Source organism: Otolemur garnettii, unplaced genomic scaffold, assembly GCF_000181295.1.
Source record: "Otolemur garnettii isolate 467f Iridium unplaced genomic scaffold, OtoGar3 scaffold00008, whole genome shotgun sequence".
Classification (NCBI taxonomy): Eukaryota; Metazoa; Chordata; class Mammalia; order Primates; family Galagidae; genus Otolemur; species Otolemur garnettii.
The window spans coordinates 12,945,305-12,958,242 of record NW_003852403.1 but is presented as its reverse complement, the minus strand read 5'-3'; the positions used below and the strand labels follow the sequence as shown (position 1 = coordinate 12,958,242).

The 12,938-nt window shown below is 37.5% G+C and overlaps 1 protein-coding gene across 2 annotated transcripts in view; it reads right to left on the bottom strand.

Annotated features, from left to right (window-relative positions):
* MICU1 (mitochondrial calcium uptake 1) overlaps positions 1–12,938 on the bottom strand; it is a 251,894-nt gene that overhangs the window by 191,173 nt on the left and 47,783 nt on the right. For both annotated transcript variants that reach the window (XM_023509529.1, XM_023509528.1), the window contains exon 2: positions 7,843–8,004. In XM_023509529.1, the coding sequence (XP_023365297.1) occupies positions 7,843–8,003 (161 nt within the window). In that variant the 5' untranslated portion in view covers position 8,004. The remainder of the gene's footprint in view (positions 1–7,842; positions 8,005–12,938) is intronic.

Below are 12,938 nucleotides of genomic sequence, written 5' to 3'. Positions count from 1 at the left end.
AAAAAAAAAAAAAAAAAAGAAAGAAACAGAAAGAAGAATGGTGGTTACCAGAAGGGAAGTGGAAACAAGGAAGTTGTTTCTGAATGGGCACAGAGTTTCAGTTCTGCAAGATGAAAAAGTTCTGGCTATCTGTTTCACAATGGTGTAATTATACTTAATACTACTGAATTTTATTTTATTTTATTGAGATAGAGTCTTACTCTGTCACCCTGGGTAGATTCGAGTGCCATGGCATTATAGCTTATAGCAACCTCAAACTCTCAAGGCTTGAGCAATTCTCTTGCCTCACCCTCCCAAGTAGCTGGGACTACAGGTATCCACCACAATGTTCAGCTATTTTTAGAGATGGGGTCTCACTGTTGCTTAGGCTGGTCTCAAACTCTGAGCTCAAGCAACCCAACTCTAAGAGTGCTAAAATTACAAGTGAGAGGCACCACACCCAGCCTCATGCTACTGAACTTTATAGTTTAAAATGGTTAATATGGTAAATTTTGTGTTACATGTCTTTTACCACAATAAAAAGTACCTAATTAAAAAATAGGGGTCCAAAAGAATAAAAAACAAGTATTCGAATAAAAACTAAATCTACATGAAGACAACTAATCTGTTATACAATCCAGGTTCATTCAATTATCAACAGCAAACAAAAACCAAACGTTCCACAGAAGCTCCTCTTGTTGATTAGAGATTAAAACTGCCTATCTGGTCTATGATGATTTTTCCAACATCCTCAGCCAAGGCAATGTCTCCATTCCTTCAAACTCTTACACCATTTAGTGTCTTAACTATAACATATAATTTAATGTTCTATAAGGTTAAGTGTGTTTTTTTTTCAAATGTACTAGTTCTTCAACTATTAGGTAGAATCAAAGGACACTGTCATTAACGAGAGGCTAGACACTGTATTATTTTTCTTTTAAGTATCCAAGTGCCTAACCCAGTGCTTTACACCAAAAAAGTATACACTGTTTCTGCAATTAAGGAACACACCAATAGAAGTCCTTGGCTAAGCAAGCAAGAAAGGGGGCTGAAAAAAATTATACTGGGAGGTACTATAATATAAAGTAATTCTTAATGTATTCATTTTACATGGTTATTTAGAGAAGATTGAAATCAATAGTTTTAATTTTACTTATTTGCAAATATTTGAATTTATAAGCAAACACAATCATTGATTTTTAAAACCTAAAGTCTAAAAATAAACAAATTTTTAAGAAGCAACAAGATGCTGGGCGCAGTAATCCCAGCACTCTAGGAGCCCAAGGTTGGTGGATTGCCCTGAGCTCACACGTTCAAGACCAGCCTGAGCAAGAGCAAGACCCTCATCTCTAAAAATAGTCAGGCATTGTGGCAGGCACCTGTAGTTCCAATTACTGGGGAGGCTGAAGGAAGAGAATCATGTGAGCCCAAGAGTTGGAGGTTGCTGTAGCTATGACACCATCGCACTCTACCGAGGTTGACAAAGTGAGACTCTGTCTCAAAAAAAAAAAAAAAAAAAAAAGAAGCAACAAGAAACTACCACATTGACTTAAGCTTCTTTCAACTATGATTCAAAAACAACCTATTGACCTCAGTTCAAGTTTCTTTTCAACTTTGACCAAGTGATGCAGTAGATCACATCACACTGCTTTATTTTCCTCTGAAGAGCCTCCTGTAACTAAAAAATGATGGGCTGCTAAACCCAAGCTACTTGTCCACAAAGGCATAGAAACAGCTACACTAGTTGCTAAAGATGTTCCCTATCCTCAAGAAGTTCACACTTGGTAGGAAAAACAGACAAGTAAACCAATAAAACAATAGGTAAGAAAAAACTTATTGGAAAGGGTGATCCATGACCTACCTTCTAAACATCCTACAGTGTTATTAAAGGAAAACTTTAGCTATTCAAAATCATATCATATAAAACAAATTCCTTTGCCTTTAATCAGTTCAATAATTAACCAGCAGTCATAATCTTTTCTTAAAAAAAACCTACAGGCTAATGTCCATGACATGCTGAATGCTCAAGAGACAGCAGCACTCTATTACATCCATACAACTCTTCCCTCCTTAGAAGACGCATGCATATTAAGAGTTACCTCATTTTTACCCCCAAATTATTCCTGATAATTTAAGCCATTACTACAATGATGTAATATTAAAATAGTTAAAGGTTACAGCATTGATGAAATACAATGATGTATAGTATTGGCTCAAAGGAGTAGGACACCAGCCTCATATGCCAGAGGTTGCAGGTTCAAACCCAGCCCCGGCCAAAAACTGCAAAAAAAAAAGATTTTTGCTTCCAGCCACAGTTGAGTAACTGTACTGGATTTGATTTCTCACAGAGGGAAAAATACAGAAGACTGAATAAAATATATCAAGCAATTATTTTCAGACACTGCACAATAGAAATAACTCTCTAAGAAAAGTGTAGCCTATAATTGCCTAAAATTTCTGTCTGGAGACATTTTCCAGACCACAAACAGGGGTACACTGAGGTGACAAAGATCTAAATTTAGAGAATCAGAAGTATGTGGAATTGGTTAGACAGATGGCTCAAGAGGGAGACGTCACAAAGAGAAAGAGCTCCAAGAATCTACATGGAGTGCCCTTGAGTACTGAGTTAACAGGAAACAGTGCATTCCCAGGAGGAAACTACTCAAGACAATTACCAAGGAGCTGTAGGCCAGCTAATTTCCAAAGTTCACAGGCAGGAAATGTTCTAGTTCTGGCAAGTCAGAGTACAGTAATCTCACTGGACACCTACTACATTAGTAACTCCCCAGAGGATCCTGCTATATTAATAGAGCTAAATTAGCCTTGGAGCAAAGGGTACTCTAGACTATTCTAAAAGAAAGAAAACAGAGAAGAAAGGAAAAAAAGAAAGGCTTTAAAACAAGCTTTAAAGATCAAGCAGGTACTCCAGTAAATTAGCTGCCTGCCAAGAGAATAATTAACACTTGTAAAAGAAAATCACAAAATCCAAATGTCAAAAGATATAACATACACAATGTAAAAAGTCCAACATAAAAATTATGAGATACCAGCAAGATGATTCTAGCACTTGTTCCCCCACAGAAACAACAAATTTAGCAGAGAGGTAAGGACCAAAATACCTTTATAAGACTTCTAGAATCCAGTTAAGAAGTCACAGTACTCCAGGCAAAGCACATAGGTAAAAACTTTCATATTGAAAAGAGTAAGAAAAACAATTTTACTTTGGCCACATTAACTACTCCTCCAAATGGGCACAGCTCAACACTGAAGGAGAATAGCCCAACTGAGACTTCTGGGGTTGGGGGGGACGTGGGGAGGTGCGTGGGGGGTGACACTGGATGGGCTTCACAAATAAGGTACTGCAAAAAAAAAAGTTGAGTGTCCTGGAAAACACAGCTACAAGAACTACTGAAATGAAACACAGAGAGAAAAAGGCTGAATAAAATATAAGTAGAACCGTGGTGACATGTGGGACAATCCTAGATGGTCTAGCATATAAGTGAAGTTTAAGGATATATGGGGAGGAGGGGAGGATAGAATACCTTAATGAAATAATGGGCAAAATTGTTCAAATTTCATGAAAACTTCAATAGCTTTAAGAAAATCAATAAAAACTATATAAACACAAACTGTACCAAAATACATCATAACCAAATTGTTGAAAATGAATGATAAACAAAAGCCATAAAAGTCAAATCTTAGTTCATACAGAAAAACAAAAATAAGAATTACCATTGACTTTTCATAAGAAAGCTGAAGATATAATCCAGCAGTGATAGTAGAGACTCAAAGAGTTATTTGTGCATCAACATTCATAGCATTGTTATTAACAATTGCCAAAAGGTGGCCAGGTACAGTGGCTCACACCTGCAATTCTAGCACTCTGGGAGGCCAAAGTGGGTGGACTACTTGAGCTCAGGAGTTCAAAACTACCCTGAGCAAGAATGAGAACCCTCTCTCTACTAAAAATAGGAAAACTAGCTGCGTGTTGTGGCAGGCGCCAGTAGTCCCAGCTACTCAGGAGGCTGAGGCAAGAGAATCACTTGAACCTGAGAGTTTGAGATTGCTGTAAGCTATGATGACACCATAGCACTCTACCCAGGATGACAGTGAGACTCTGTCTCAAACAAACAAAACAAACAATTGCCAAAAGGAGAAAACAACCTAAGTGTTTGTCAACAGATGAATGGATAAGCAAAATGTGGTATAAGCATACAATGGAATGATTCAGCCTTAAAAATGAATGAAATTCTTAAAGAACCTTAAAAACATTACACCAGGTTAAATAAGCCAGACTGAAAAGGACAAATTCTGTATAATTCTTCCTATGTAGGCACCTAGAATAGTCAAATTCACAGAAATAGAAAGCAAATTACCAGGAGATAGAGAGGGGAACGAGGAGTTATTGTTTACATAGTTTTACATAGTACATAGTTTCAGTTTGAAAAGATGAAAAAGTTCTGAAGATGGATGGTATTAATGGCTGTACCAAATGTTTAATGGCACTAAACTTGAACACGATTAAATGCTATGTTATGTAAATTTTAACACAATTTTTTAAAGTATACTTGAATATAATGAGGATACCACACTGGGGCAGGGAGAGCTAAAGACAATTGAATAGTGTACTGTACTTAAAAAAAAAGTCAGTGGGGGGAAATCCTTCAAAATAAAAGGCAAAATAAAGATATTTTCAGACAAAAGGAAACAGAATCCATCTCCAGCACTCCTAGAAATATGATAGAAACTTGGACTAATACAAAGGAATGAAGAGTACCAGAAATGGTAAATGTATGCATAAATATAACAATCTTTTTTCTCTTTTTAGAATTTCTTTAAAAAACAGCCAACTGTTTAAAGCAAAAATAACAACAATAACATATTATGAGGTTTTTATTTTTTTAAAAGATTTTTTATTAAATCATAGCTGTGTACATTAATGCAATCATGGGGTATAGTGCGTATTATGAAGTTTATAGCATATGTAGATATGAAAAGCACAAAAGCACAAAGAATAGCAGGAAAATAAAAGTATACTATTGTAAAGTTCTTACACATATGGAAAGTATTATTCGAATGTAGATTATGGTAGATTCAAGATTCCTGCTATAAATTCTAGAACAGAGGTTGATAAATATTGGCCGAGGGTCAAATCTAGTGTCCCACCAGTTTTAGTATAGCCCTTGAGCTAAGAATGATTTCTACAGTTTTAAATGGTTGGAAAGAATCAAAAGAATAATAATATTTTATGGGACATGAAAATCATATAGAATTCAAATTTCAGTCTCCATAAAGTTTTAACAGAACATAGCCATGCTCCTTCATTTGCATATTATCTGTGCCAGCTTCTGCACCACAAAAGCAGCAGTGACAGAGACTGTATAATATGCAACATCCAAAATACTAGGTGCCAGCAATGCCAGCAGGTGAGAAACATTATGCTTTATGTGAAAGATGCTTTAGTTGTATTGAAAATGCAGCTTTTATGTGGGTGCAGGATTGGTATAAGAAAGGTATACCTGTAGACTCTAATATGATTTGAGAACAAATGAAGTTATTATCTGACAAGCAAAAGGAAGGTGAAGGATCTGAAGCTGGAGAATTTAATGCCTGGAAAGGATGGTTTGATAGTTTTATTTATTTATTTTTATTTATTTTATTATTATTTTTATTTTTTTTGAGACAGAGGCTCAAGCTATTTCCCTGGGTAGAGTGCCGTGGCATCACAGCTCACAGCAACCTCCAACTCCTGGGCTTGAGTAAGTTTTCTGCCTCAGCCTCCCAAGTAGCTGGGACCACAGGTACCTACCACAACACCCAGCTATTTTTTGGTTGCAGCCGTCATTGTTGTTTGGTGGCCCGGGCTGGATTCGAACCCACCACCTTAGGTGTATGTGGCTGGCGCCTTAGCCACTATCCAGTTTGATAGTTTTAGAAAGAAATTTGGCTCAAAAAATGTCAAGATAGCAGAGGAAGCAGATAAGTTTCCAGATACTATTAAGAAAATCATCAAGGAGAAAGGATATCTGCCCAAATAGGACTTTTATGCAGGCAGAAGTGCCCTATTCTAGGGGGAAAAAATTGTCACAAAGGATAATTATTAGTAAGGGAGAGAAGCAAGGACCAGGATTTAAGACAGGAAGGGACAAACTAATTCTACTATTTTGTACAAATGCAGTCAGGTTTATGATCAGGACTGCCCTTATCTATAAAGCTGCTAACCCTAGAGCCTTGAAGGAAAAATATAAATGCCAGCTGCCAGTGTTCTTATTGTATAAAAAGAAGAACACTTTTGGTTTCATCAATACTTTGTCCCTGAAGTCAGGAAGTACCTTGTCAGTAAGGGACTGCCTTCTAAAATTATTTTGATATTGGATAGTGTCTTTGGCCACTCAGAATTCCATAAGTTCAACACCAAAGAGACAGAAGTGGTCTACTTGCCCCCAAATGCAGCATTTCTAATTCAGCCTCTATATCAAAGGATCATAAGGACCTTTTTTGTTGTTGTTAAGAGACAGGGTCTTGCTCTATTGCCTAGGCTAGGTACAGTGGCATGATCATAGCTCGCCATAACCTTGAACTCTTAGGCTCAAAGGATCCTCTGGTCTTAGCCTTCAGAGTAGCTAGAGTTACAGGTACACAGCAGCAGGACAGAATAGATATCAGGGCTAAAAACCATGACTCCACAGGGGCCCTATTTGCCAAAGACAGCCTATAGAGGATGACAATGAAGAGGATAAAGAAAATCAAGGAGATGAGAACCAAAGTCAGCAGCTACCTTAACATTGGCACCACTGCAACTTAAATTACCTGTGCACAGGCCCAGAAAACCCTAAGCCACAAGATAGCAAAGAGACAGAAACAGCCAATCCACTAGATGAGAATTCCTCCACTCTCTAGGCGGAGCAGGTCCAGGCTGAGTAAATGCCAGCTTACCATTTCTGCCACCATCTGGTTTAGTTATTCAACAAGAAATGAATATGAAATTCCTGCAATAAGAAATGAACACAAGTTTGGAGCTAAAGATCTTGCCTGCTTGCTTTTTGTCTGTTGACCTAATAACTAGCAGTATCTGCATTATCTATGCAGCATGGGGTTATCATGATTTTTACCAAAAGATGTCTTTTTAAGGCAATAACCAAATGTATTTTCTTTAAGAACCTGTTTTTTTCTCAATAGAGGTTTCTAAATTGTTTCATGTCTTGTCATGTTGGCATTTTTAAGAACTTCATTTTTAATTTATGATAGAAGTTTATAACTTGATTAAAAAAAAAGCAAAAAAACCCAGTAAGTACTTTTTTTTAAAAGTCGTATTTTTGAAAAAGCCAAAAATAATGACAATAACTATAAGACAGTATTAACCAAGTTTAAGGTAAAAAAAACAGAGAGAATGACAGAATCAGAAAAAAAAAAAGGTACCTATATTTTTTAAGAAAGAAAAGACTGTGGTTCACTATATTTTTTCTTCCCTCCAGGCAAGTTTCAAAAACTGGCAAAATTATCAGGTGACACAAGAGCATTAAGGCTCATTAGTTAATTTCATATGGTCACCAAATTTTGAAGTCTCAGATAAGCATTCATTTTCTAAAGCTACTATTGCCATCCCTACACTATTATTAAAAATGTTCAGCAGAGGAGACAGGTGGACGTTGAGGCGCAATAGTTCTTATTTATTGCCTTGGCATGATAGCTGAATTCTCTGGGACATCTTATTTTATAGACAAATATTATCAGTGCCAAACGATTTGGGCACTGAAAGAAAGTGTGACACGAAGTTAAGCCAGAAACTAACTCCTTTCTGATAACAGAGATAACCAGAGGAATAAAATACATACAGGAAGGAAATGGTCAGACAACACTCACCTCTTCCACAGAAGACCAGTACTTGCAGTTACTGCAGATGCTCCCAGGAAGGCCACCATCATTAGTCTTCGCCTCGTCTGTGTGGGGTGTGATCCCCCATGGTACCATCGAGAGCCCACAGCTAGTTCTGCCAACGCAGAAAGTGAGTTAAGACGAAACATCCTGTGGACAAAGAGTAGAAACATCACTCCTAGTTAGTGATAGTAACAGTGAGGATGATGATGGTATCAGCATCACCAACAAACACTAGGTAGTTATTTTATGGCAGATATTATTCTAAACATTTTGCATGCATTATCCCATTTAATCCTCAGAACAATCTTGTGAGAAAAGCACTTCTTATTAACCCAATATATCAAAATACAATTAGAAGACAGAAACCACATGGTAATTTGAATAGGAAATGTTTAATATAAAACATTATTAATTACAACATATTAACTACTCAAGGGTAAAGAGAAAGCAAGACACAGGGAGCAGCTACTACTTCTAGAACTGACACAGAATGCCAAGAAAAGACCACATCTATAAAAGGTTCACTTCCACCAGGGCTGAGATGTAGACCTTGGGGAGACTCAACATAGCCCTGCATGTTTGAGACATTTGCTAAAGAGCCACAGCAGCAAAACTCACTAGAAAGCTACTCTCTGTGATGCCAGAGCAAGTCACCTACCGGGAATGCTCATGCCAGTGGAACTTGTTGGGAAGGTGACCTTTGGGTACTGGGGAAGCCACCCACGAAGATATGCCAAAGTGTGTAATTCATTGAGAAAGTGCATGTGGGAGTGTTGCTGCTAAAACCTCTTAGAGATTGATGCCATGAGCGCCCTGCATGCCACAGGAGTAAACAGCAAAGAGGATCAGGAAGAAACGTCCCTCCTTCTCCAGTGACCCTCTAGTCCCCTTATTGACAAAGTTTAACAATAACTGGCAAGGAAAACATTTCCACCATCACAAACAGGACAATAAAAGATAAAGTTAGTGTTAGAAAGCAAACAACTGATACCGGCACCTACATTGTAACTTGCTTGAGAATACACAGCTAGGACACAGAATTGAATTTGAACCTAGAGTGGACTAACTTCGGACTTCTAGCTTTTTTTTTTTTTTTTTGCAGTTTTTGGCCGGGGCCTGGTATAAACCCACCACCCTTGGTATACAGGGCCGGCACCCTATTCCTTGAGCCATAGGCACCGCCTGGATTTCTAGCTTTTTATTCTAACTAGTCTGCCCCTATCTTATAATGATGGCATTGCTCTGAAGTTTTTATTAAATCTTTCACTCCCAGGTCCTTGGATGCCCTCTTCCCCACCAGATTCTTTCATTCCATACTTAAAACTTAACTAAAGAAAAAACTCCTTTATATTTTGTTTTACATTAGAAATATCTGTATTGGTGCATATTATTGTTTAATAAACATCCACTTTCCCATACTCCATCTCATGCCAAAGATACTTTCCCACTCTTCTAATTTGGGGTGTGTGCCTTGCCACGTGCCTTGCTTTGACTAATGATATCTGGAATAGTTCCACAAAGTGCTTTTAAGAAGTGTTGCTATTAACCTTCCTGTGCTCTGGTCCTTCACCAAGAAAAGATCATGCTTCAAGGACACACTTATCCTTCAAACTGCATTTCAAAATGAATAGACCTCTGACTGGAATAAACCATTATCAAGCTCAGCTGAGCCAGCTGAGCATAGTGACCTGCAGATGCTAGTGAGAAAGAAATATTTGCTGTGGTAAGCCACACGGATTTGGGAGTTGTCTGTTGCCACAGTGAAAGCAAACTAACGCAGCATCCAAGAGAATATTGGGAAGTTCTTGTTCAACAAGAATTTATCAAGTTCGTACTGGATGTCCAGCACTGTGTGAAATCTCTAAAAGCCCTCAAATTTTTGACATTCTAATTAAGCAAAGTTCACGTGAAACATTTTTTTTTAATTATACATTTCTAAAATGGTATCTTAAAGAAATACAAAAATACCATGTTATAAATGATAGAAAATTTAAAATAAGAGAAAGACTGAGACCAGGTTAGTCAGCAAGGGCTTTTTGTTTAATCTTAAGCCTCAGAATGGTATAAATTTTTGATCAACTGATAGTAATGTAAGGGATACTCCAAAACTCTTAGGATCATTTTGGGCATCTCCATCTGGAGAATTAAAGCAAAATAATTTTCTTCCTCTAGACAATGACTTCGTGAGCTCAGTATAGTCCCTCATTCTTTTATTCCACTAGGAACACTCAAAGAAGAAGAGGCACTTCTTTCTGGTTCCACTTTTTTGCAGCGGTAATTCATTCAAATTATACAAAGTACCCATGCCCTCCCTTTGATTTTTCTCAAAGCATAATTCACTGCTTCCTAATTTAAATTACCTTGCACTTTGTACACATCTTCCTATTGCAATTAACGTATTTATTCACACATGGTTTGCCTTCCCCACCTGGCTTTGAACTTCTTGAAGGCCAAAATTAATTTTTTTCTCTTTGTTAACACTGTAGTCCAGGATAGAACTTGTTGAACTATAGGCCCTTAGAATACTTGTTATCTATTTTACTTTCACATAAAAAATGTCTGGATACAAACTATACAGGTACTGGTTCCCAAATTTTAAGTATGCTCTCAGCCTTTAATTGATTAAAAAAACTATGTATTTTATTATCCAGGTTAGACTACCTAGCTATCTCCTAATATCACTGAGCTGGGTATCACCAACTCTTCCCCCAGATCTATACCTATGATCTTTTTTGTTTTAATTTTTTTCCTTTTTATTTCAGAATATCACAGTATCAGCTCAGTGCCCATAGCAAAGTGGTTCTGGTGCCAGCCACATACTGTGTTTCCCTCAAAATAAGACCTACCCCCAAAATAAGCCCTAGCAGAATTTCTATGCATTTGTTAAATATAAGCCCTACCCAGATAATAAGACCTAGTGATAGGAGTGGCTGTGCAGCGTATCTGTATAGCTACGCCCTGCATTTCGGCGCGGAGCAGTAAGGAAGACTGGAATACCTTTTATTGCCATAGCTCCTTTCTCTGGGCCGTTCGCACTTGCGTGGGTGCGCATGTGGTAACTGTGGTGGTAGGCATCCTATTGCGCACGTGCCAACGGCTAGAGGAAAAGAGTTCATGCATCACTAACGCCAACCCCACTCACCAACAAGGTCGGCTCCCCCTGTCAGGTTCCAAAAGAAGATGACTTAACTGTATTTGAATAAATGTAGATTGTTGTATTATACTTAATAGAAATAAGACATCCCCTGAAAATAAGCCCTAGTGTGTCTTCTTGAGAAAAAATAAATATAAGGCAGTGTCTTATTTTCTGAGAAACACGGTACACAGAGGGTGGAAGGGTTAAACCCAGCCCAGGCCAACTAAGCAACAATGACAATTGCAACAACAACAAAAAAATAGCCAGGCGTTGTGGCAGGTGCCTGTGGTCACAGCTACTTGGGAGGCTGAGGCAAGAGAATCATTTGAGCCCAAGAGTTTGCAGTTTCTGTGAGCTGTGGTGCCATGGCACACTATCAAGGATGACACAGTAGGACCCTTGTCTCAAAAAAAAAAAAAAAACCCCAGAGTATCATGGTATCATGGGGGTACAAATGTTTTGGGTACTTGAGTTGCTTTTCTGTTGCTGGAATAAAAGCTGTAAGTGTATTCATTACCCAGATAATATACATTGTACTTGTTAAATTTCACCCATCTCCTCCACCCCCACTCTCTTGATTTCCACTGAGTTTTACCTTAATCTGTGCACATAAGCCCTGATTACTTAGTTCCAATTTAATAGTGAATACATGTGGTGTTCATTATTCTATTCTTGGGAAACTTCGCTGAGAATGGTCTCCAGTTCTATCCAGATTGTTGCAAAAGATATTAATTCTTTTTTTTATGACTGAGTACAATTTCATGGTACACACATACCACATTTTATTAATCCACTCACGAATTGATGGGCACTAGAATTGATTCCACATTCTTATCATTGTGAATTGTGCTGCAATAAGCATTCTAGTGCAAATGTCTTTTTGATAAAAATGACTTTTTTTTCATTAGGGTAAATACCCAACAGTGAGACTGTTGGATCAAATGGTAGGTCTACTTTTAGTTCTCTGAGGAATCTCCATATTATTTTCCTTGGAGGTTGTGCTATTTTGCAGTCCCAACAACAATGTGTAAATGTTCCTTTCTCTCCACATCCATGCCAGCACTTGTTTTGGGACTTTCTGATAAAAGTCATTCATCACTCTCCTTGGGGTTAGGTTATCTCTTAAAAGGTAAACCTTGCCCCTAGCGCTCTTTATATAATCTAGGTTCAATTTCAAAGTTGGAGCTAAATTCTGCCCTCATAGACAAAATGATATATGGTTAATTTCTTCTCCTTTTGTTCATGGCTTAACCTTTAGAAACACAATGCCTATATCCCTTCTCAATTCCAGAAATCACCTCATTTTATTGCACATATTATCTAGCAAAATCCAGCACCAAGGCAGTTGTCCACTATATTTTCTTCCTGACAACTTCTGATTCATTTTCTTTTCTGGCTCATTTGTTAAATTAACATTTTCCAAATGCTTTTGGCTATAGCCAAAATGAACACAATTGAGACATTCATAACTGACAACAGAAAGAACAGGGCTTATAAATGCATCAATGTACACAGTTATGATTTAAGAAAGAGAGAGAGAGAGAAGGGCACTTAAAAGTTTTCGATGTTAAAAACAACATTACCAATTCAAAAGGAGCAACCTGCAAGAAGATAAGGCCAGGAGATAAGTTTACAACATCTCATGAGATCTGGAGAATAGCTAGACATATGATCAAATAAGTAAGCCACAATCACTTGAGAAAAACCTTTGAATGAGAGACTTGAGAATTTTGATCATGTATATAACAAAAAGCCATTGCATGTGGGGAATAGCTAGCCATATGATCAACTAGGTAAGCTATGATCTCTGGAGAAGAGCTTTTGAATGCAAAACCGAAAATTCTAATCATATATATAACAAAAAGCCACTTAAGTTCTTTAATAGGAAAAGAACATGTTGAAAATATTGTTTAAGGCTCGGCGCCTGTGGCTCAAGTGGCTAAGG